This window comes from Furipterus horrens, unplaced genomic scaffold (genome assembly GCF_987537825.1).
Source record: "Furipterus horrens unplaced genomic scaffold, mFurHor1.1.pri manual_scaffold_17, whole genome shotgun sequence".
In the NCBI taxonomy this organism is placed as follows: domain Eukaryota; kingdom Metazoa; phylum Chordata; class Mammalia; order Chiroptera; family Furipteridae; genus Furipterus; species Furipterus horrens.
In genome coordinates, this window is record NW_028327187.1 from 75,716,530 (window position 1) to 75,741,266 (window position 24,737).

The following is a 24,737-nucleotide window of genomic DNA, read 5'->3' on the forward strand; positions in this document are numbered from 1 at the left end:
GTTTCTTCATTCTGTACTGGTTGACTGTTTCTTTCTTTCTTGGTTCCAATTCATTGATTTGAACCCCAGCTTCCTTCCCTTCAATATTGGTGAATTTTTGTTTACTTCACTTCTTCCCTTATGCATTTGCCATACTCAATCATTTCTCTGAGCATTGTTATCACTAGTGTTTTGAACTCTGCATCTGATATGTTGGCTATCTCCTTTTCACTTAATTCTTTTTCTGGGGTTTTGATCTGTTGTTTCGTTTGGGTCATTCTTCTTGGATTCCTCGATTTGACAGCCTCCCTGTGTTTGCTTCCGTGTATTAGGTAAAGCTGCTGCACCTGTTACATTGTAAAAGGTGGAGCCTTAGATATTCATTGGTGCTGGGTGACCTGTTTCACTGCTTTGTGTTGCTGTATTTGGGGGAAGGTCAGAGAGGGAACAATGCTGCTTTCTCTACACTCATTCCTTTTCCAGTCACTTCACCCACTTCCCATAAGCAATTGGCGCCCCTCTAGCTGTTGCTCTGGTGATTGTTCCCAGAGTGGGTGGGTTTGCATATGTTCTAGGACCATGGGGCCCCCCTAAATGAAGTCTCCTGAAAGAAGGGAAAGTTTCTTCCACCTCCCCAACCCCCACTGGTTTTCACAGCCAGAAGCTTAATTTTCCCAGTTCTGCAACTGAAGCTGCAAAGTCTAGCTTGGGGCTGGGATCACTCCTTGTGTCCTTCTTAGCTTTTATCCACCACACCTGAATGTGGGACCACTCATTCCACCATCTGCAGTCACTGCCTTGCCGCTGCCACTGCTGCCTCGCTTCCACCACACCATGTCTTCTTCACCCTATCTCCCCGTCTCCACCACTCCTACCCATCTGGATGAATATTTCTTCTTTAAATCTTTGGTTTTCAGACTTCCATGCAATTCAATTTTCTGGTAGTTCTGGTTGCTCCTTTGTTTGTTTTGTTTTGTTTTGACGTAGTTGTAATCCTTATCATTGTCGAGGAGGCAAAGTGTGTCTACCTATGCCTTCATCTTGGCCAGAAGCCCTGCATATAGTCTTGATATGAGTCTTTTTTTGGCTATTTATGCTGCAAACAGCTCCTATTTTGTGAATAATCTTTTAATTCTATTTTTTTGTCTTTTGATGAGCATAAGTTCATAATTTCAATGTGGTGAAATTTATCAAAAATCCTTTATGGTTACTGCTTTTTGAATCTTGATGCCAATTTTCTTTCTTTCCCAATTTTGAGGTCATTAAGATATTTGCTTTTTTATTTTTTCATCCAAGACATTTATGATTTTATGTTCACATTAGACTTGTAAACCAATGTGAGTGGATTTTTGTGTTTGATGTGATTTAGGCATCCACGTTAATGTTTTTCCATGTAGGTATCAAAAATTTCCAGCAACTTTTATTGAAAACTATTATGATATCTTTTTTATTAATTAAGTTTTAATATGTTATACAGCAATTCCTCCCACCTTGTTCTTCTTTTTCAAGAGGGTCTTGGCTATTCTTGGCCCTTTGTGTTTTAAAATCAGCTCGTTGAGTTCTACAGGAGAAAAAACTCGTTGAGATTTTCATTTGGGTTGTACAGAATCTATAGATCACTTTGGGGATAAGTTACATTTTCACAATATTGTATTTTTCAGTTCATGTATGTGGGACATCTTGGCTTTTATTTAACTCTTCTTTAAAGTTTCCCATTAAATTTCCAATTTTTTTTCCCATAGAGATCTTGAAAAAATTGGTTATATTTATTTCTAGGTACTTGTGACTATTTTTTCCATTTTAAGTGGCATGTGCTCTTAATTTTATTTTCTATCTGTCTACTGCTATTATATAGATATATAATTATCTTTTGTATATTGATTTTGCATTCCATAAACCTGCTAACCTTCTTAGTTAATTCTAATAATTTACATGGCGATATTTAATTTCTTCTATGTACAAAATTCATATAATCTGTAACTAAGAACTGTTTTGTTTCTCCCTTTTTGTTCTTTATACATTTTATATCTTTTTTATTGCTTTAGTGTATTGCTTAGCACCTCCAGTGCAGTACTGAATGAAAATGATAAAGAAGGATTCCTAAACTCTGAAGGAAATCTTTCAATGGATCAGCATTAAATATGATGCTTAGTGTAGATTTTTTGTAGGTACTCTCAGAATAAAGGAAATCCTTTCTATTCCAATTTGCTAGAAGTTTTAAAATCATGTGTGGATGCTAAATTTTAAGCAACACTCTTCATGAAATGAGAGGGTTATGTTTTTCTATTTATCTTGTTAATATGACAAATTATAATGATTTTTAAAAAACGTTAAACTAACTAACCTTGTAATTCAGGGATTAGATTGACATATTTGTCTATCCTTATATCAGTGTCACATTTTATTAATTATTGTAGCTTTACAATAACTCCTGATATCTGGCAGTGTCATTTTTTCCTCTTAAAGATTTCTCTCTATGCACTGCTTTAGCTACATATCACACATTTTAATACATCATATATATGTTTTCATTTGGTTAAAAATATATCTCCTGCATTTGTCTCTCAGACATTTGCCAGCCTGTTCTCCCCTAGCACAAGCTGCCTGGGAAGTCTTCATTCCGTCCATGATACCAGGGGATCTCTGCAGGTCAGTGGTCCCCAATAGTATAATGTTGATTGTTCTCAACTAATGTCTCAATTTGACTACTATCAATTTCAACTAGTCTACCCAACTGTGGAGCATCATCCAGAGAGAAATATCCAGCATGAAACTTCACAAAACATTTTTTTAAACATTAGACCAGTCACAGAACCTTCTCCATACATTGCACAAATCTTCTTTTGCGTTTCAATTGCATTTTTGCCTTTCTTGAAACCATAAAGCACAATATGCCAAAAACGTTGCGTATTTTCTTCCATCTTCAATATTAAAATGACTACACAAAAATTCACCAATTTTGATAAGGTTTTTTTTTTTTTTTAAATGCACACTGATATGACAGCTGTCACAACACAATCTAACAAAATTGTTTCATATGAACTTAAAGATAGCAAACAGTACAAGAGACATCTTAGAGAAAAACCAAATGAACTTTCTGGCCAATACAATACAAGCCAAGGAATACAAAGGATTGCCAGCAACATCAGAAGCTAAGAGAAAGTCATGAAATAGATTCTTCCCTAGAGCTTTGAGAAACAGCATGGGCCTGCAGACACCTTGATTTCAGACTCTCAGCCTCAAGAACTGTGAGAGGATAAATTTGCTGTTTTAAGTCACCCAGAAGTTTTTTGTTTTTGTTTTTTCTAAAGGAAGGCAGACTGCCACGTGCAGCGCCTCATTTGGATGTGTTTGGAGTCTTGGAAGCTTGACTACCCTACGTTCTCCTACAAATGGACCTTGAGAGCTTGTTTGGAGGTTCTAGCAGGGGAGCTCAGCTACTCGTATACCCTTGACCGAAGACCGGTCCTCTCCTCTAGTTGGGAAGGTCGTCCTCTTCGACCGAGCGCGCAGCTTCGGGAGGGACGCACATGGATCGGTGAGGGAGGAAGGGGACACCCGCCTAGCCAGCCAGATCAGCCGAATCAACCCTGGCGATCAATGGGGTGACAGATGTCACAGCCAGATCGCCCTCACATCCAGCACCCAGAAGTTTTAGAAAACTAATATAAGTAAATAACATTTATTCAAGTTTCAGGTTTTCTCCTTTTTCAAATAGACATAATAATTCCCTTCGAGGCCTTAATTTTTTGTTGTTGTTGTCTAAATTTTGTCATTTGTAAAATAATAATAATTATATTCTTGTCATAATATTGCCAGGATCAAATGAGAGTTATATTAAAGCACTTACTCCTGTGCCATTTTATTATTTGATTTGATAATCCTCATTATAGGTTTAATCTAGTGCTTAAAACATGGTAAGCACTTGTGAAGTATTATGTATTACTCTGGTTAAATAATAGAGACATGTAAAACACATGGGGCAACAATATTACAAGCTTTAAGTAATTTTGTGCTATTACAATTTATTAGTTTTGTAAATAAGTAATTCACTTATCAAAAAAATATATATCTCCTTTGACAAACACATTGTTTAGAAATGTGTTGCTTAATTTCTAGTTAACTTTCTAACTGACTTAATGTTTAATTTATTAGAGAACATATTTTATATGTTTTATGTTTTCAATCCATTAAAATTTCTTGTTTTTTGGCACAGCATATGGTCTACTTATTAAATGTTCCATATGAACTTGAAAAAATGTCAAACCTGCAGTTGTTGAGTGTGCTTAATTAATCATGTTCAAATCTTCTATATCGTAATTGATGCTTGGGTATTATTTAAATCAGTTATCTCTAAATATGATTGTGAACTTATCTATTTCTATATTTAATTTTGTCAAGTGTTGTTTTATGTATGTTGAAGCTATATTATTAGGTTAATACAAATTTTAGAATGTTACATCTGACTATTGAATTAACCTTTTTATTATTATAACATTTCATTTTATCTCTAGAAACTTTTTGCTTTAAAGTTGACTTTCAATCTGAGTCTTTATATTTTAAGTCTACTGTAGACAATATAGAGTTTTGGTCTGTGGTTACCATGAGGTTCATACCTATCCATCTGTATCTTTAGCAGTCCATTTTAAGCTAATAGGCATTTAAGTTCAAATGCATTCTAAAAGCACTACACTTTTACTCACCCCTCTATGCTTTATGTTTTTGATGTCATACTTTATATCTTTTTGTTTTGTACATCCCCTGACTATTTATTATAGTTATAGTTAGCTTTGCTACTTTTGCATTTTAATCTTCATATTGGCATTTTAAGTGGCTGATTCATGGTGCTTATTATATGCTTACCTTTAAGAGTGAGATTTTTTTCTCTTCTGTATTTTCTTATTTCTGGTTATGCCCTTTCTTTCTGTCTAAATAAGATGCTTTAACATTTCTTGTAAAGCTGGGTTAGTGGTGGTGAACTCTTTTAGTTTTTGCTGTCTGGTAAACTTTATCTCTCTTTCAATTCTGAATGATAACCTTGCCGGATAGAGTACTTTAGTTTGCAGGTTTCTTTCTTTCCGCACTTTAAATCTCCCCTGCCATTCCCTTCTGGCCTATAGAGTTGCTGCTGAGAAATCAGCAGACAGTCTTGTGGGATTTCCCTTTTATGTGACTTGTTTCATTCTTGCTACCTTCAAGACTGTCTCTTTATCCTTAATTTTTCCCATTTTAATTACAATGTCTTGGTGTGAGACTCTTTGGGTTCATCTTGTTTGGAACTTTCTGTGCTTCCTGGACTTGAATCGGTTTGCTTTCCAAGATTAGGAAAGTTTCAGCTATTATTTCTTCAAATGTACATTTTGCTCCTTTCTCTCTTCTCCTTCTGAAATCCCTATAATGTGATTGTTAGAGCATTTCATGTTGTCCCAGAGGTCCCTTATATTATCTTTATTTTTAAAAATTCATTTTTTCAGTTTTGCTCTTGTGATTAGGTGATTTCTACTATTCTGTCTTTCAGGTCACTAATCTATTCTTCTATATTAACTAATCTGTTGTAGATTCCTTCCAATGTATTTCATTTTCATTATTGTATTCTTCATATCTGACTGGTATTTATTATATTTTCTAACTCTTCGTTGAATTTCTGAGTTCCTCTATTCAACTCTCAAGTTTTTTGAGCATAATTACGACTTTTTAAAAAAAATTCTATATCAGGCAAATTACTTATCTCCATTTTATGAGAGGTTTTCTCTGTGGTTTTTTTTTTTTTTGTTCCTTCATTTGGGGAATATTATTCTGTCTCCCCATTTTTGTTTGACTATTGGTGTTTGTTCCTATGAATTAGATAAATAGCCATCTTTCCCAGTCTTGAAAAGTGGTTTCTGTGTAGACTGTGTGCCAAATGGTTTTGGCAGGTTGATTGTAGTCAGGGTGGGTGCATGTGGTGCCTGATTGGCCATCTGGTTAAAAGGAGTGTGTTTCTACTAGGGCAGACTGATGTACATATGTGCACAGTAGCTCAGTGTTGTTCTGCCTGTGGACAACTTAGTTGACTTTTGGTTTATTGCTGTTTTTAAGGCATGCCCCTATCAGACTTTTGATTAAGAGTTTAGAAAGTCTTTGTTCCCTTAGCATTAAGACCTTTTTGCAAAGGCCACTGAAAAAGAAAATATCTAGTGATCATTATCACTTCAACTAGGTAGTCCTCCCTCCCTTCCCCACTTAAATTTTAGTTTGCCTCATTCTTATTGCTCCACAGCTTTCCAATGATTATTTAAAAGGTGGATTTAAATTTTTTCTAGTTTTTCTAGTTGTTGCAGCAGAAGTGCTGACTTTCCATTACTCACTCCCCACTCAGAAGCGGAAGTCACACTAGCTTTCTTCTGACTAACATTTAAATGGCCTGCCATTTCCTATTCTCTTACTTTCAACCTTTTATAATTTTATGTTTTAGATCTGGAGCTTGGAAACAGTATCTAGTTGTATTTTGTTTTATCATCAGGTATACCAATCTTGTCTTTTAACTGAATTATTTAGTTCATTTATAATTAATATTATTTCTGGTATATATAGATTTGTATCTACCATCTTCTTTTCCCCATTTCATGTTTCTTTTTCCCTCTCTTGTATTTTTGTATTGATTATTTTATATAATTTCATTTTTCCTTTACTCCGAAAAGTTACAAACTTGATGTCTATCATTTTAGTGCTTACCTTAGAAATTGCAACATGCATCTTTAACTTAGCAAGTCTTCATGTACTCAATATCTTTTAAAGAAATATTTCCAGACTTATCAAGATGTAATTAAAATATAATTAACTACATATATTTAAAGTGTCCAGTTTGATGGGATTTTTACATGTGTACACAGTTGTAAAGACATCACAATAATCAATATAATGAACATATGTGGGGAACCGCTCTTTCTGGTTTCGGGAGTTGTAGACCAAGCCATGAGCCAGGCAGCCCCCCCCCACTTAGGAAGCCTCTAAGTCTCAACAAAAAACTAGAAGGCTGAGGCAAACAGGGCCAAAGGCCACTCAGAGGGTTCCCATGGGAATTGGATTTAAAGAATGTTTCTTATGCTTTGGAGCTTGCTCTGCTTTTCTTATCTCTTAGTTAACCATAAAAAATCTCTAGCAAGGAATGTATAAAACCTTGCACCTACTGCCAGTGTGGCGTCAAGATGTTTAATAGACCCTGACACAGACTGGTCACTGTGCCCTCTATATTGATAGCTGTAATCTGTAACTGTCAACTGTAATCCAGGCGCCTAAAAGCTATTGATGATTTATGAATTTTGACCTTGTATCTCCCATGCATACTCTTCTCAACAAAAAGCAGGGGTACGGAGGTCTTGTGCTTTCTCCACTAGAGGGAACAGCCACCTTCTTCCCCCCTCCCCAGACAAAATACAGTGTCCTGGATAAATTTGTTCTGCTGTGGTCGTGAAAGCTCTGCTAGACAGAGTAGTTTCCAACTGAGTAGGGCCATTGGAGGGAGCTCAGCCTTAAACATATGTATCACTTCCAATTTTTTACTCAATATTTTACTGTTCTCCTGAACAATAAATATAAGGACATTTAGACTACTTTAATTCTATTTACCCCTACCTCATTTATAAGATTTTCTTTGGTATAATTTTATTATATATGCCTTTTCCCATTAAAATATATTTTAATGGGTCTCAAAATTCTGTTAAGATTTTGGTCAACTTGTTTCCATCAAAAAATACTGATTTTAAAAACTAATAACTTAAAACTGCAAAACACAAGAACCAAATGGTCCCCAAAATATTCTCCTTTTCTTCTGAAGGTTTTACAGTGCATTTTATCATTAAACAATCTTTTACTATTAAATTTAAGTGACCAATTGAGGGAGGTATTACCTCTTTAAATATTGCTTCTCCTTTAATCACTCTTTCCTTTCCTTCTGAAATTTTAATTAAATACAAGTTAGTCTTTTGTATTTTTCATTAAAAAATATCTCTGCATGCTGCATTTCATATTATTTCTTTTTACTCAACATACCAGTTCACCAATTCTTTCTATATGATGCATAGGTATTTTAATGACTATCTGAAGATTCCTTGATCTTAAGTCTGTTAGTTTGTTTGGCTCTATAATTTCTGTGGCTTCTTCCTTATTTTTATTTTGTTTTGTACCCAATATCGTTGTGTTCTAGATGTTGTATCTGAAATATTTGTGAAAATAAGTTGAAGCCTAGGATGTTGGTTTCTCATACTAGAGAAGTTGTAGGTTTTCTTTTGCTACATGTCTGCACATATTGCCAATTTAAGACTGGCTTAAATTATGATCATGAATGGAGATTTCATGGACAACACAGACAACATAAAACTGGGATGTAAGTCAATGAAGTGCAAGTTAACTAGTTTACCATTACCTCGAGTATGTAGCCCTTTGGGGACCCACTTAAATTGGGCATGGTTTACATATACTTTTACTCCCTTGATAATCCCATCAAATCTTTTTGAATGTTATCAATGTGTTTATGACTCCCCAATTTATATCTTTAAAACAGACCTCTTAGATTCCAGATTCATATCCAACTGCCTACTTATCATCCCAACTTGGATTTCTAATAGGCATCTCAAACTAAATATGTACAAAACAGACCATTGAGTATTTCCTCAAATAAATATGATCTATCTTAAGCCTTCCACATTTCATTAATTGTCACCATCCTCCTCCTAGTTGCTCAGAAGAGAAACTAGAAAACCTCTTTGACTCCTCTTTCCATATTCTCCCCATACTCAATCTAACAGCAAGCCCTATCTCCTTATCTTCATGTTATGGTTAACATCCTTTCATTTCTTTTGATTTTCACCACCACAACCCTGATCTCAACAACTGTCTTCTTTTACTTGGATGACTGAAACAGCCTCTTAACTAGTAACCCTGCCTCCATTCTTGCCTATGGGGGCTGTGTTACACAACTTCATTTAATTGGTATTCCTTGGAGTTTGGACATATGTGAAATATCTGCTCTTGCCTCAGTAGGTCCATCATTTGCTAGTTCACTTAACAGGTATATATTTAAGTATTTACCATGTACTAGGCACTGTTGAAGTTTATGGGGATTCATCATTGAACAACACCTTCAAAGTTTGTGCTCTCAATGAGTTTACTTTCTTGTTAGGGAAGATAAAAACTAAACACATAAATATATAATATTTTGGGTGCTAGAAATTGCATTGAAAAAGAGTGGTAGGAGCTATACGTATCCACAGTGTTCAGGGAAATCCTCACTGATAAAATGTAATTTGAGCAGCAACCTAAAGGAAGTGAGAGAACTCACATTAGGCTATTGGGGGAAGGAACTCGAAGCAGAGAACAGACAGTGCGAAAGCCCAGAGACAACTGCACACTTGTTTCTTTTGGGGAAGAGCAATGAGATCAGTGTGGGTGGAGTAGAGTGAGTGAGAAACACTGGTAGGAAATTAAGGCAGAGAGGTTTCAGAAGATCACATCTCACAGAAACTTGAAAGCCATGGTGAGGGCTTTGGAATTTACTCAGGGCGAGATGGAAATGCCCTGGGGGATTTGGAACAGAGAACTCATTACAATTGTAATTTGAAAAATTAGCTGCTATGTTTGGAAAATACTGTATGAGGGCAAGGCTGGAAGATGGAAGGCCAGTTAAGAGGCTATTACAATAATCTGGATGAGTGTTGGTTATAGTTTGGACCAGATAGTAGCCACTGAGGTGGAGAGAAGTAGCTGGATTTTGCATGTGTTTGTGTGTCTGTGTTTATATAATTGATTTTATTACTTTAAATAGATCTTTGTTATCACAGAAGCAGGGCACATGCATTGTAGAAAATTTGAAAATATAAACACATACCTTTTTAAAATTAAAAACATTACTTTTAATCTAGAGTGACATATTATTATGTGTTCTCGTGATTTGTTACCTGTTTTTTTTTTTTTGTTTTTTTTTTGTTCCTAGTCAATGATCTAACTTTCCATTTCAGTACATTTTCATCTTATCCAATACTCAGTTCATAATAAATTCTGGTTACTTTTAAGGTTATAGACAACAGGATTCTTCAATGGATTACATGTGGTTGTGAGAAAAAAAAAGAAGATTAAGAATAATTTCAAGTTTTGGAGTCTGAGTAGCTAAAAGGAAGGAATGGTCATTGACTGCCATGAAGAAGGCTGGGCCAAAGGGTTTTAGGAAGGGGCATAAATTGAGAGTCTAACTTTGTACATGTTAAGGTATAAACTTGATATTTGAATCTCAAGGTCAAGGGAGAGATGTGAGATGGAGATATACAACAGGAAATTGTCATATAGATACTACCTAAAGCCATAAGATAGATAATCACAAGAATGAGTATAAACAAAAAAAAAAAAAAAAAGAGGAGTTTGGAGAACTTATATCCAGAGCATTCTAGCAATTAAAGGTTAAAGAGATGAAGAAGCAGCAATGTTGACAGGGAAAGACTGGCAGTGAGTTTAGTAGAAAATGGAAAGAAAATTGGTGTCTGAGAGACCAAGTGAGAACATGTATAATGGAGTAATCAATTACCAAATACTATTGAGAGTTCAACTAAGATGAGGACTGAGAATTAGTAAACTTCAACAGGAACAAAAGCCTCTTTGGAGTGGCTTAAAGAAATAATAGAGAGCTACCGCTTCACACCGATCAGAATGGCCATCATCAACAAATCAACAAGCAACAAGTCCTGGAGAGGATGTGGAGAAACGGGAACCCTAGTGCACTGTTGGTGGGAATGCAGACTAGTGCAGCCACTATGGAAAACAGTATGGAATTTCCTCAAAAAACTAAAAATAGAACTTCCTTTTGAACCAGCAATTCCATTGCTAGGATTATATCCAAAGAATCCTGAAACCCCAATTCAAAAGAAGTTATGCACCCCTATGTTCATAGCAGCGCTGTTTACAATAGCTAAGTGCTGGAAACAACCTAAGTGCCCATCTGTAGATGAGTGGATCAAAAAACTGTGATACATTACACAATGGAGTTCTATGTAGCAGAAAGAAAGAAGGAACTCCTACCATTTGCAACAACATGGATGGAACTAGAGAAAATTATGCTTAGCGAAATAAGCCAGGCAATGAAAGACAAATACCATATGATATCACCTAATACAGGAAACTAATGAACAAGAGAAAGAAACCAGCAAGATTGAACCAGAGGCATGTAAACAAGGAGCAGACTAACAGTTACTAGGGGGAAGGGGGGAGGGAGAGAAGGGGTAAGAAGGGAAAGGATCTAGTCAAGGAACATGTATAAATGACCCATGGCCATGGACAACGGGGTGGGGACTGACTGTGGGAGAAAGGGTGAGTCGGGTGGGAGGTGGCAATGGGGAAAAAAGTGGAACAACTGTAATAGAAAACAATAAAAGAAAGAAAGAGGCAGAATAGCCAATATTTCTACTAGATACTCAATAAATGTTTGCTGAATTTATACAAACAATAACAGAAGGTATGACCCCATACAATTATGGGAGACCTTAGTCTTAATATTAACTGACTTAAAAAAAAAAGAAATAATAAGAGAAGAAGCAAAGGAAGCAAGCAGGGGAAATTATTTAAAAATGTCTTCTGAAAAGACAAGGGGAGAAATAATATAGCATGATTGATACTGATGAGACTAACTCAGTGGAGAAAGAGAAACTGGCTATGTAAAAAAGAAAAGAGGAATTGCTAAAGCAACAGTTTTTATAAGAGGGGAAAGGATGGTCTTAGGAACAGACAGTCTGTTTATTGTCATAGCATGAAGAAGGTGTATGGGTTCAGATGTCAATAAATATGGAATTGGAAGTCTGTGGAGATTCATTGCACAACATGAGCTAAGAGTGAGAAGGGGTGTTTGAAAATGGGAGAAAGGTATTGAAGATTTAAGGAAAAAGCATAAAATGTAAGATAGAGGTCCAGGAGAATGGGAAGTCAGTGAACTAGGGAAATATTCTATGGTTGCTATGCAGCAACCAGGGCACACTTTAGTAGAAAGTAAGGTTGAAAAGAGACAATGAGTAACAAAGAGGGCACCTGTATTATCTGACCATTGCGCATCTCTACTACATAATCTCCAACTGTTTCTTCACTGTACTTCAGTCATGCTAGTCCTTTCTCATTCCTCAAATATGCTAAATACGTTCCATCCCCAGAGCCTTTGCATTTCCTGTTCCCATTGCCTGGGAACATCTCTCAGAACTCTTTCAGCTGGTCTCTTATAATCATTTAGGTCTCAAGTCCACAAAGAATTTCTCTGACCACCACAGCCAAAGTAACACCCCAATGTTACTCTACCATATTATTCAATTCTATCTTCTGAATAGTATCATCAAGACCCTACTATTTATTTTTCTACTTATTTATTATCTTTTGCTCTCCCCAATAGAATGTAAGCTCCTACTTTGCTGCACTCATGCCTACAAAATTGTCTGGCATATAGAACGTGCTCAATAAATATTTGTTGACTGAGTGATTCTCCTTATGTTTTTTCCTTCAAATGTCTCTGTTTTCTCTCCCTGCCCAACCTCCTTCTACTCCCTTAACTTTGCCTCTGTATCCCTAGTACCATGGGAAACAAATTTTCCTGCATCCTCAACATTTTTACCACACACTTTTTTTCTCCCTCCTGTCTCTTCAGGGCCCTCTCATGATACTGTATCTTCTGCAGCTCACAGGTTGATAGGTAAAGTTGACTTGCTTCTTATTTTCCACTGCTGCTTCTTGACTCTGACTCTTCTACTCTTTTGTAAGACCCTCTCCTTCTCCTCCATCCCACTAGAGTAAGTTCCATACCATCTGGATTTACCATCCTCTAACTTCCATTGTTGGTGTCATCATCTAATTTGCCCTTTACTCCTCAGCTTCATCTAGACTTTGCCATCTAGTTCTCAGGGTTTATCTATAAAGCAGTCTTTGGAGTCTCACTGCTGCAGATTGGCTGTGCATTTCCTATCGTTTCAGCACCTGGTAAAGTCAAAGGTCACAAGAGCAGGACAAAGGAATAATCAATGTATCCATACCTGTTTCTTAGTGCATAGAGAGATTTACTCACTCCATAATCCCAGAGCCGCTCCACTGCAGCAATAAAATAGTGTCGTGTTCTTTTTTGAAAGCTGCGAGGGCTCTGATTTTCACCCTCACCATATATGTCAAAATCTTCTTTCTTCATTTCTATTGAAAAGGCATCATCATAGTCAAATTTTTCTTCCTCTGTCTGAAGGGCAGTGCGGGCTATTTCTCTTTCATGGCGTTTCAAGACTGGTGGGTTTTGAAAGAACAACCTTCCAGTCCCTCCTTGCCTTTCCCAAGTGGCTTCTCTTTGGGGCTTATCTTGTCTTTCATTTATCGCTGCTATTGAATTATTGTTTTCATAAGGGTCAAGCAGTGAAATGGCATCTTTTGTCTTAAAAAATATGCTTTTTTGTGCCTTCCCTTGGGACTTCCACTCTTCTCTTGGTGTCTGGATAGCATATTGATTATCCCAAGCAAGAAGACCTATCAGCTTTGAGGGAGTCTTTTCAGAGTTTTCAGTTGCCCATTTCAGAAAGGGCACTTTTGCAGGTCTATTTACTTTATTCAATTTAATAGTATCTTGTGTTTTCTGAAGGAAGATTTCATCTGTCAGATCCAGGTGGCCAGGAGAACCATTGCTAATTTTTGTAGGGAATGAGTCTACATGATGAACATGAACTTTAGGAAGTAATTCAATTTTTCCAGATGCTTCAGATGAGCCTGATTTCAGGAGAACAGTGTTTCCAAGTTTCTTATATATGAGTGAGTTTGTGACACTTTCCCCTAAGGAGCTAATCTTTCCTTGATCTCCAATCATTTCCAAGGTTAGGAAGGCTGAAGAAAGATTTCTTTTGGCTCCTTGTAGGAAATGACTGCTTTTTTGGACCCCAGAACTGCTCTCTCTAAAAGTGTAACTACAGGCTAATGCTAGAAGATGAGAAGAGTTGTCCTGGGGTGGCATCTTGGTCAGATCTTTAGGTCTAATTGATGGAAATTCTGATACCTTGGCAATGGGTAATGCAGAGCTATCTGTTTGAATTGTGCCATGGCTTCCCGTAGAACAATCTGATAAGAGGGACTGAGTAATGGCCCTTTTCTCCTTCTCATTGTACTCTATCTGTGTACTGGTGCCCTGGGTCAAATACTTCATGATTTTGGGCCACTGGGTTGAGGTGTCATTCAGAATCACTCCCCCTTCAAGCTTTATTTCTTCTTTTGGGAGTTTGAAATGTTTTAAAGCCCGCTTACCACGTTGAGCAATGATATTCTGCTGACTTGGATTAGGAGCTATCCTTGTGGTACTTGGATACTTCTTTACCACTTGCTTTGCTTGATTTCTCAAGCCTTCCAAATTTGCTTCCTCCATTATTTTTGAGAAACGCAGCATGCGAATCCCTGCTCTATTTGCTGAATCATTTAATGACCTGGTGTCTTGAAGTATTGGAGTATATGTCCCCTCATCTAAACCACTTACATTTTGCTTAGTGCTTAGTAAGAAAAGGTTCTTTAGAAAATTCTTAGTGTCATTCACTGTATACATATGAGGCAAAACTACATTTTCTTGGATTAATTTTTCCTTCCTTTCTAGCTCTTCTTGGGATTTTTTTCCTTGATTGTGTGTATCATTTGCTTGAATATTAGTCAAGTTAGTAAGAAATATGCTCTTGCTGTTTGGAGAAATCATCTCTTTGAGTCCTGGGTCCTTTGTAAATTCAATCTCTTCTACTACTGCTTTATTCTTTTCTAACAAGAAATTCTGATCTTTCACAGATTTCTCTGGTCCTGAAGATGTCAGTTGCTTTAGACCAGGTCTTTGTCCAGAGCTTAGGAAGTTCTTTCCATGGGTCCTTTTTATCCAATTTGCTAAATCTGGCAAGAACAGCATCTTATAGAGCGATGTATCTGGATTTTCTGCACCGACTGACACAAGGCCCTCTTTTTTTTGGTGGACCAGTTCCATAATTTTTGATGAAATAGTTTTATTTGACAAATAATTTAGCCCCAAAGCTGTAGTATTTTTGCCCATAAATGTTTCACCATGAATCAAAGAAGTCAGTTCTTGAACCTCAGCATTACTTTTTAATATAATATCTTGCAAGACTGATGTACTATTCTCAATTAATAATGTTGGGTCATCAATGTGGATCTTTTTATTTGTGGTTGAGGTAACTATTGCCTTTTTTGTCTTTACCAAAAAGACATTATCTTTGAATAAAGAATTACTTTTGGTCAATAAAGTAGGTACATGAACTCTTTCCTCTTCCAATAACCTATCACTCTCCATTGATAATACATTTTCTCCCAATGAACTTTCTTGACTATTCATTAAAGCTGCTCCTAACAACTCAGAATCATTATCTCCCTTACTTAAACCCAAAGGTACACCAGATCCAATGAGGTGAGATGCATTTTTGTCAAATACAATGGTGCCTAATTGATTACTAAAGTGAACTGGCATATTTGGGGGTCCTAAGAAACCCGTCTTTTCAGTACCTGCTGGCAACTCTTCTGGTGGAATTGTTGGTGAAGTCACTAGATTGTTTGATAAACTAGAAATTGTTAAATCAAGTTTCTTAAATTCTACTTTTATAGTTGACCCTAAATTCTCATTTAATCTTAATTGTAGTTCTGGCTCAGGAGTAAATACTCTGTCCCCTCTGTTATGGATCTCTGGTCTCAGATGTACCACTTCAGATGGGCCTATTTTTCTTTCTATTGCTCCAGGTAAATGATTATCAGCCTCATATGTGACTTCTTGGAGATCATATAAGGATAATCCATGTGGAGTAGGATTCTGTCTCAAGAGCATCAACAAATCACTAGAGGAAACATTTTGTACTTTATGCAGCAGTCTTCCTTCTCCAGACAAAGGATCAATCTTCTCCATATCATTTTTTGGAGTTGTAACAGCTTCTAATTGCTTTTGCCAAGTGCTGGGGTGCCTTGACTTCTGGGAGAAACTTCTGGGTTCAATGACATCATTTCCATTCAGCAGGGAAGTTAAAATGTCTTCATATGTTTCCTCATAATAATCACCAGTGTTTCTTTTACAACTAGAAACCTTCAGTAAGGCTGTCATGCCTCTCTTCCGAAAGTCTGAGTTGTGGCATCCCAGAACCCATAGACCTGGAGATGAAGAAGAATAAGACTCTGATTACTCATAACCCAGGTTCCCAAGATAGTTTTGTGTTAGAGGAGATCTCCTATTCCCAGATAAACGAAAAAGAAAAACTAGCTGGTACCATTATGTTACAGGTAATTGTGTGAAATCCATGACGCACATAGCAGTAGTTTAGCAATGGTAGCAAAAGTGGTTTTTGCATTGCTGCTGTTGTGGTATATCTGTGACCATAAGAAATGGCTGTGATTAAAAGTGAGTAGATTTTGTAATAAAAATGAGAAATGTAATTAGCATTCACAATAGTAGAGAGTCTTAATAGTCACAGAGAACTCTGATGATTACAATGACTTAACTCAGAAAAGTTTATATAGGCTAGCTTCTATTGCTATATAACATAGTGGCACAGGTTGTAGAGTCAGATTGCTTGTGTTCAAATCCTACTTCTACCATTTACCAGCTGTGTGACTTCAAGCAAGTCAATTGAGCTCTCTGAGCTCCAGTTTTCTAATTTATAAATGAGACTAATAGTATCTAGCCTGTCATATAATGCATTCTAATCCTATAACACACTGCCTAGCATCCACCATCACCAATTTGCAGAATAAATACACACAAAAGAGTTGGACTTAAGTTTAGAATACACATATAAATCCCGTCACAATGTTAGCAATATTAATTTCTACTGTGGACAGGATTATCCAAGTGAAGGAATTTCATGGTAGTAAAGTAGATTCATAAGTGAAAAATACACCCATTGGGTACCTAAATAGCCTCATCATCCTACAAAATATCTGCAAGCAAAATCAACTGAATCTAGCTTTCCTTCAAAGGGGAAACTTTACCCAAAGAGGCCTTTGAGACTATGGAACTCCATGGAAAAAGTTTTATGATCAAACACATTTTGGAATTAATGCACACTGCACTCTATGTACAGCCAGATAATCAATGAAATGGGAAATGAGAATAAAAGGATTTTTCTAATACACAAACATTTAGAAAATCTAACTCTACTGCAACCATCCTCAGGAAGTGATTACAGAACTTTTTTTTTTTTTTAAGCAAAATAAAAGAGCGTATTTAAAAATAGGAAGACATGAGAATCAGGAACCAGGCATCTATCCTAAGAGAGGAAGAGAAAAGATTCTAAGTTGATGACTTAGACTCAGACCTAAAGAGAACCAGCCCACATTGGAGTAGGAGGATGCACAGATCTAGGAGGTCAGTATCTAAGCAAGAAAAAATATGTTAGACTGAAAAAAGAGGATAATTAAAAGAACAGGAAAAACAATTAGAAGTTTCAATTAAACAAATTATAAAAATAGGAAATGTAATCCTATTTAATTTCACACTGGACATTTATGTAGTTCACTGTGATTTCACTAAAAGCGGGCATATAAATATTGATGTTTGGGGATTGAAAACCCAGTTTAATGATACTTAAAGTATATTTTTGATGGTATAAAACCAGGTTGGGCCCTGGCTGTTGTGGCTCAGTAGATTGAGTGCCGACCTGCCAACTGAAAGGTTGCTGGTTTGATTCCTGGCTAGGGCACATGCTTGGGTTACAGACTGGGTCCCCAGTTGGGGTTGTGAGAGAGGCAATCAACTGTGATGTTTATTTCCCTCCTTTCCCCTCTTTCTAAAAATAAATAAATAAAATCTTTTAAAAAGGCAGATTGGGTCAGAGTAGACCAGCATTGGAGCCAAAATGAGTAATTTAAATAAGGTTTTTGACTCTTAAAAATTTCACTGTTATAACTTAGATGAAACTAACCCTTCCTTTTCCTGAGGCAGACATTAATTGAGTGAGAAAAGGGGAAATGAAACTTTTAAAATGACATACACCAAATTCTGAGAAGGGCCTGGAATTGGGAATAGTGATCAAAAGATACTTTACCTATATCTGCATGGGCTGAATTTCTGTAATAAGAATATCTTTTTGTATTATATGTAAGAACAAAAATAAATTTAAAACATTATCGTTAATTAATAAATCTCAAAAAATCAATTTAAGAAATAACAAAATAAAAATAAGAAATTCCACATATACAAAATTTGAAATAAAAAGGAGATATAACCACAAATATTAAAAAACTCATAATTTCCTTGAAGACAATTTAGCTGTCATTCTCCTCTTTCAACTTCTGGAATAGGCATAAGATACCTGACCAAGTTTGAGACTTGGTCAGCACTGTAAATATATGGATCAGCCTCCTGCCTCAGTAATATAACCAATTTTGTAAGCTGTTATCAAACCTGGAACTTTTTCCTCTCAAAGTAACCCAGAGAGACAGAGGCCAGTTGACCATAAGTGGGTAGGAGTACATCTCAGGCTTCAGTAGACAAGAGCTCTTTAATCACATCCAAGGCTGGTACAATATCCTAGTATTAAGCAATTTTTAAAAATGATGATGTTCACATATATTTATTAGCATAGAAAAGTGTCAAGTATATTATTAAGTGAAAAAAAGCAGGTTACAAAACATGATATAACCACCATTCTACTATCTGTTTCCATGAGTTCATATTGATTTTTAAATATGCATCACATTTTCCTTATCTATTCATTTATCAAGGACACAGTTTATTTCCATATCTTGGCTATTGTGAATAATGCTATAGTAAACATGGGAGCACAGATATCTCTTTGAGATTTTGATTTTATTTCCCTTGAAGTGGAATTGCTGGATCATATGGTAGTTGTGTTTTTTATTTTTTTAAGGAACCTCCACACTCTTTTCCATAGTGGTTGAACTAGTTTACATTCCCACCAACAGTGCATGGGGATGCACATCCTCACTGGCACTCGGTATTTTTTTTTTTTTTTTGTCTTTTTGATGGTAGCCATTCTAATAGGTGTGAGGTGATAACTCATTGTGGTTTGATTTGTGTTTCCCTGATGACTAGTGATGTTGAGCACCTTTTCATGCACTTGTTGGCCATTTGTATATCTTCTTTGGGAAAATATAATGGTGTTCCATAAGTTCTGTAGGGTTTTATTAATTTTTTTCTCCTTAGACTGAATACTTTCAAAAGATTTGTCTTTGAGTTCCTTCTTTTTCTTGGTCCAGTCTGTTGTTGAAGCTATTGCATTTTTTCATTTGATTCATTGTATTATTTAGCTCCAGGATTTCAGTTTTTTAAAAATTGTTACCTCTATTGAAATTTTTATTTTGTTCATGTATTATTTTCCTAATTTTGTTCAGTTGTCTGTGTTCTGTATTTTGCTGAGCTTCCTTTAAATAATTATTTTGAGTTTCTTTTCAGGCAATCTGCAGGACTCCATTTCTTTGGGGACAGTTACTGGAAAATTATTGTGTTCCTTTGGTAGGTGTCATGTTCCCTTGTTGTGTGTGTGTGTGTGTGTGTGTGTGTGTGTGTGTGTGTGAGTGTGTGTGTGAGTGTGTGTGTGTTTCTTGTGGGCTTGCACTAATGTCTACACATTTGAGGGAGCAATCCCCTCTTCCATTCTTTATGGACTGACTTTGGTAGGGAAAGACCATCGCTTGTGGGTGGCTGTGAGTGTGTGAGCTGGGTGGGGTTCCAGTTCCAGGGATGACACAGCAGCATAGCCTCCATGCAATTCTGTCAGCTAAGGTCAATGTCAGGGAAGACTGGGGGTGGTGGTCCTTGGTGGCCAAGGCTGTGAGTATCTGAGGTGGCAGTGATGTTGAGGGTTGTTGAATTCCTAAGTAGCAAAGGCTGCTAGGTCCTTTTGTTCTCCTTTTTATGTAGAGGGAAGTCCTCACTGATAGGATGTTTCTCAGTGCTGGGTCTGGCAAGTGAGTACACAGGCTTTGGTGGTAGTGTCGAGTTCTTGGACAGAGGTGTGCTTGCTGTGGTAGTGCTGGCGTTTGGGGTACAGACTCTCAGAATGGCAGTGGAATCAGGGTCCTAGGCTCAGGTATGTGTGGGGTTACTACAGCTCCTGGTCTTGGAGCATGGTGCTGCAGTGGTGCCAGTGCCCAAGGCACAGGCAAGCACAAATCACCATGGAGTTGGGATCCAGGTCTATGTGGCATGTCACAGAGGCTCAGGCCCTGGTGGGTGGGATGCAATGGTGGCTTGGTGTTTGGAGGTCAGGGAACAGCAGCAGCATCGACTCTAGGCATGATGGTCACTGTGGCGCCTTAGGCCCTGGAGAGTGAGGCACAGCAGCAACTCAAGCCCTGAGGATGGTGAGGGGAAGTGCTATGGAGGCCTTGGCTGGGGTAGGGGGCATACAGGACACAGCAGCAGCACATCCCTTGCCCCTTATGAAAGACTGCAGCTCCTTCTCTGGGGAGAGTGAAGTGTCTTGGACCCTGAGCAGCTCTGTCAGCTGGCTTCAGTATTTGTGAAAACTGTGGGGACCCCAGGTAGTAAATGTTGAGGGTGTCTATTCAGATTCTCTGTTCATTGTTGGAATAGGTTTTTTTTTTTTTTTTTTTTTTTGTTATTGAGTTGTATGAGTTTTTTAAAATATATTTTGGATTTTAACCCCTTATCAGATATATGGTTTTCAAATATTTTCTTCATCACCAAGCTGCTCCAGACTGAGGGACAGAACAACACAGGTAAAATGTTTCCTACATTTTTTTATGTGGCCATCCTTGTTTGTTGTGCTCCACAGTGTTTCTGATGCTTCTTCAATGTGCTCTGGGGTTGTCTCAGAGCTATTTTCATTGGTAGGCAGTTGTTTATTTGTGGTTTTTTATGGATTTGTGATGGAGATGAGTGTTGGTATTTCTAGTCCACCATCTTGTTGAGGACTACTCTGGAATGGCATTTTTAAAGTGCTTGGGGAAAAACCTAATAAAAAACAAAACAGAACTATCACCCCCAAATTCTATACGTATATAGCGAAAATACCATTTAAAAATTGAGGAGTAATAAAGATTTTTTAGATAAGCAAAACCTGAGAGAATTAGTCATCAGACTTGCACTACAAGAAATGTTGAAGAGATACTCTGGTTTCTCTTCAGATCGTATACATCTTTCGCCTTTTACTAAAGATTTCTGTGGAGAGGAACAATTAAAAAAAAAAAGAAATGTTGAAGAGATACACTCTCTATATAAGGGCACAGATAGGTTAAAAGTGCAAGTATGGAAATATATATGCCACACAAACATTAATGAAAATAAAGGTGGTTGAAGCATTATAAATTTCAGACAATGTAGGTATTAAGGCAACAAGTACTGCTTCACACAAAGAAGGACATTTCACAATGATAAAATCCTTAATTTAACTAGGGTACACAACAATCTTAAATTTGTAAGCACTTAATTTTATTTTGCCTCATTTATTTTGAAATACTGTTATTAACAGATATAAAGAGAAAAATAAACTCAGAAAACATAGAGCTCTTAACACAGTTCTCTCAGTAACTGTAAGATCAGGCAAAATACCAGTAAACTTATAAGGATTTTTTATTTTACATTTTTAAAAATTGTTTTTCTATTACAGTTGACCCATTTTCCCCCATTGCTCCCCCCCACCCAGCCCACCCCTTCTCCCACAGTCATTCCCCATTCCGTTGTCCATGTCCATGTGTCATTTATACATGTTCTTTGCCTAGACCCTTCCCCTACTTACCCCCCTTTTCTCCCTCCCCCCTCCCCCTTGATAACTGTTATCCTGTTCCTTGTTCAATTTTGTTCATTTGTTTGTGTTCTTCATAAGTCTCCTGTATCAGATGATATCATATGGTATTTTTCTTTCATTGCCTGGTTTATTTCGCTAAGCATAATTCTCTATAGTTCCATCCAGGTTGTCGCAAATGGCAGGAGTTCCTTCTTTCTTTCTGCTGCATAGTATTCCATTGTGTAAATGTACCACAGTTTTTTGATCCACTCTCTACAAATGGACACTTAGGCTGTTTCCAGCACTTGGCTATTGTAAACAGCGCTGCTATGAACATAGGGGTGCATAACTTCTTTTGAATTGGGGTTTCAGGATTCTTCGGGTATAATCCTAGCAGTGGAATCACTGGTTCAAAAGGCAGTTCCATTTTTAGTTTTTTGAGGTAATTCCATACTGTTTTCCATAGTGGCTGCACCAGTCTGCATTCCCACCAACAGTGCACTAGGGTTCCCGTTTCTCCACATCCTCACCAGCACTTCCTGTTTGTTGATTTGTTGATGATGGCCATTCTGACTGGTGTAAAGTGGTATCTCATTGTGGTTTTTATTTGCATCCCTCTGATGGCTAGTGATGTTGAGCATTCTTTCACGTGTCTGTGGAGAAGTGTTTGTTCAGGTCCTTTGCCCATTTTTTAATTGGGCTGTCTGTCTTCTTGGTGTTGAGATGTATGTATTCTTTATATATTTTGGAGATCAATCCCTTGTCTGAGGTATAATTGGCAAATATGTTTTCCCATATGCTTGGTTTCCTTTTCATCTTGCTGATGTTTTCTGTCGCTGAGCAGAAACTCTTTAGTTTAATGTAATCCCATTTGTTTATTCTTTCCTTTATTTCTCTTGCCTTAGGAGATGTATTGGTGAACATATTGCTACATGGGATATCTGAAATTTACCTGCCTATGTTTTCCTCTAGGACTTTTATGGTGTCGCGGCTCACATTTAAGTCTTAGATACATCTTGAGTTTATTCTGGTGTGTGGTGGAAGTTGGTGGTCTAGTTTCATTTTTTTTTTCACACCCCTGTCCAGTTCTCCCAGCACCAATTGTCGAAGAGGCTCTTCTCACTCCATTGTACGCTATTTTCCCCTTTGTAGAATATTCGTCGTCGTCGTCGGCAGCCGTCCGTCTCGAGAGACGATGGTGTAGCTTCTTAAGAGTCTATCTGCACCGCCGAGAATGGCTGTGCAGTCCGACTCGGGAGTGACACGGTATCTGTCTCCTCCGTGTTGAATCGACATCTTGCGATGACGCTGGAGTGTCCTCTCCAGTGAAGTTGAAGCTACAAAGCCTGGGCAGGGTGATATGGAGGGTCTGCTGTTGCCCATGCAGCAGACCCCCCCTCTCTTCGCAGCTGAAGGGTCCAAGGGAAAGACGGAGTCAATACAGCTTGGCTTCAGGTGCGCCGCAGGAGTTGCCGGTGTTGACTACAACGTCAAACCGCCTTAGGGACTCCGGCTCCGGATTTTCTGTCGGGGTTTACTCCCTTAGCCTTTCCCCTGAAGAGGTATGCCGCAAGGCAGCGGAGGTTTTTTGGACTCAGAGTTTTCCTTCTCTGATGTGCCCTGACTGGAAGATCGAACCAGCGACACTTAGCTTGCAGGCCGACGCTCAATCCACTGAGCCAAACCAGCCAGGGACTTGTAGAATATTAGTCTACCATAAAGACCTGGGTTTATTTCTGGACTCTCTATTCTGTTCCATTGACCTGTATCTCTGTTCTTATGCCAGTACCAGACTGTCTTGATCACAGTGGCTTTGTAGTATAATTTTATGTTAGGTATTGTGATTCCTCTTGCTGTGTTCTTCTGTCTCAAGATTGCTTTGGCTATTCAGGGTCTTTTTTGGTTCCATATAAATTTTTGAAGTATTTGGTTTAGGTCTGTGAAATATGTCACTGGTATTTTAATAGGGATTGCATTGAATCTGTAAATTGCTTTGGGTAGTATGGACATTTTAGTGACGTTGATTCTTCCCATCCATGAACATGGTATTTGCTTCCATTTATTTGTATCTTCCTTAATTTCTTTCTTTAGTGTTATGTAGTTTTCTGAGTACTGGTCTTTTATCTCTTTGGTTAAGTTTATTCCTAGGTACTTTATTTTCTTGTTGCTATAGTAAATGGAATTTTTTTCTAGTTTCTATCTCTGATATTTTATTGTTTGTGTACAGAAATGGCTTTGATTTCTGAATATTGACTTTGTATCCTGCTTTTTGGCCAAATTCACTTATTATGTCAAGTAGCTTTATAGTGGAGTACATAGGGTTTTTTATGTACATTATCATATCACCTGCAAATAATGACAGTTTTACTTCTTCTTTTCCAGTTTGGATGCCTTTTATTTCTTTTTCCTGTCTGATTGCTATGGCTAGAACTTCCAACACTATGTTGAATAGGAGTGGAGAGAGTGGGCATCCTTGTCTTGTTCCTGATCTCAGGGGGAATGCTTTCAGTTTTTGTCCATGGAGTGTGAAATTGGCTTCAGGTTTCTCGTATATAGCCTTAAATATGTTGAGGTATATTCCCTCTATTCCCATTTTGCTGAGTGTTTTCATCATAAATGGGTGTTGTACTTTATCAAATACCTTTTCTGCATCTATTGCTATGATCATGTAATTTTTGTCTTTTGTTTTGTTTATGTGGTGTATTACATTTATTGATTTTCAAATATTAAACCATCCTTGCATCCCTGGGATGAATCCCACTTGATCATGGTGTATGATCTTTTTAATGTGTTGCTGGATTTTGTTTGCCAATACTTTGTTGAGGATTTTAGCATCTATGTTCATCAGTGATATTGGCCTGTAGTTTTCTTTCTCTGTTGTGTCCTGACCTGGTTTTGGAATTAGGGTAATACTGGCTTCATAGAAAGAGTTTGGGAATTTTCACTCTTCTTGGATTTTTGAAATAGTTTGAGAAGGGTAGGCATTAGTTCTTCCCTAAATGTTTTGTAAAATTCGCCTGTGAAGCCATCCGGTCCAGGGTTTTTGTGTGC

The 24,737-nt window shown here is 37.3% G+C and overlaps 1 protein-coding gene and 1 non-coding gene across 2 annotated transcripts in view; one reads left to right on the forward strand and one right to left on the reverse strand.

Moving 5' to 3' along the window:
- Window positions 1–24,737, reverse strand: part of F8 (coagulation factor VIII) — a 217,867-nt gene that overhangs the window by 59,763 nt on the left and 133,367 nt on the right. Inside the window, exon 14 of the mRNA XM_090264419.1 lies at window positions 13,011–16,128. Coding sequence (XP_090120545.1) covers window positions 13,011–16,128 — 3,118 coding nt within the window. The remainder of the gene's footprint in view (window positions 1–13,010; window positions 16,129–24,737) is intronic.
- On the forward strand, window positions 21,069–21,187 carry LOC149991292 (U5 spliceosomal RNA). Its single transcript, XR_016508760.1, has one exon. It is a non-coding gene; the product is annotated as a U5 spliceosomal RNA (small nuclear RNA).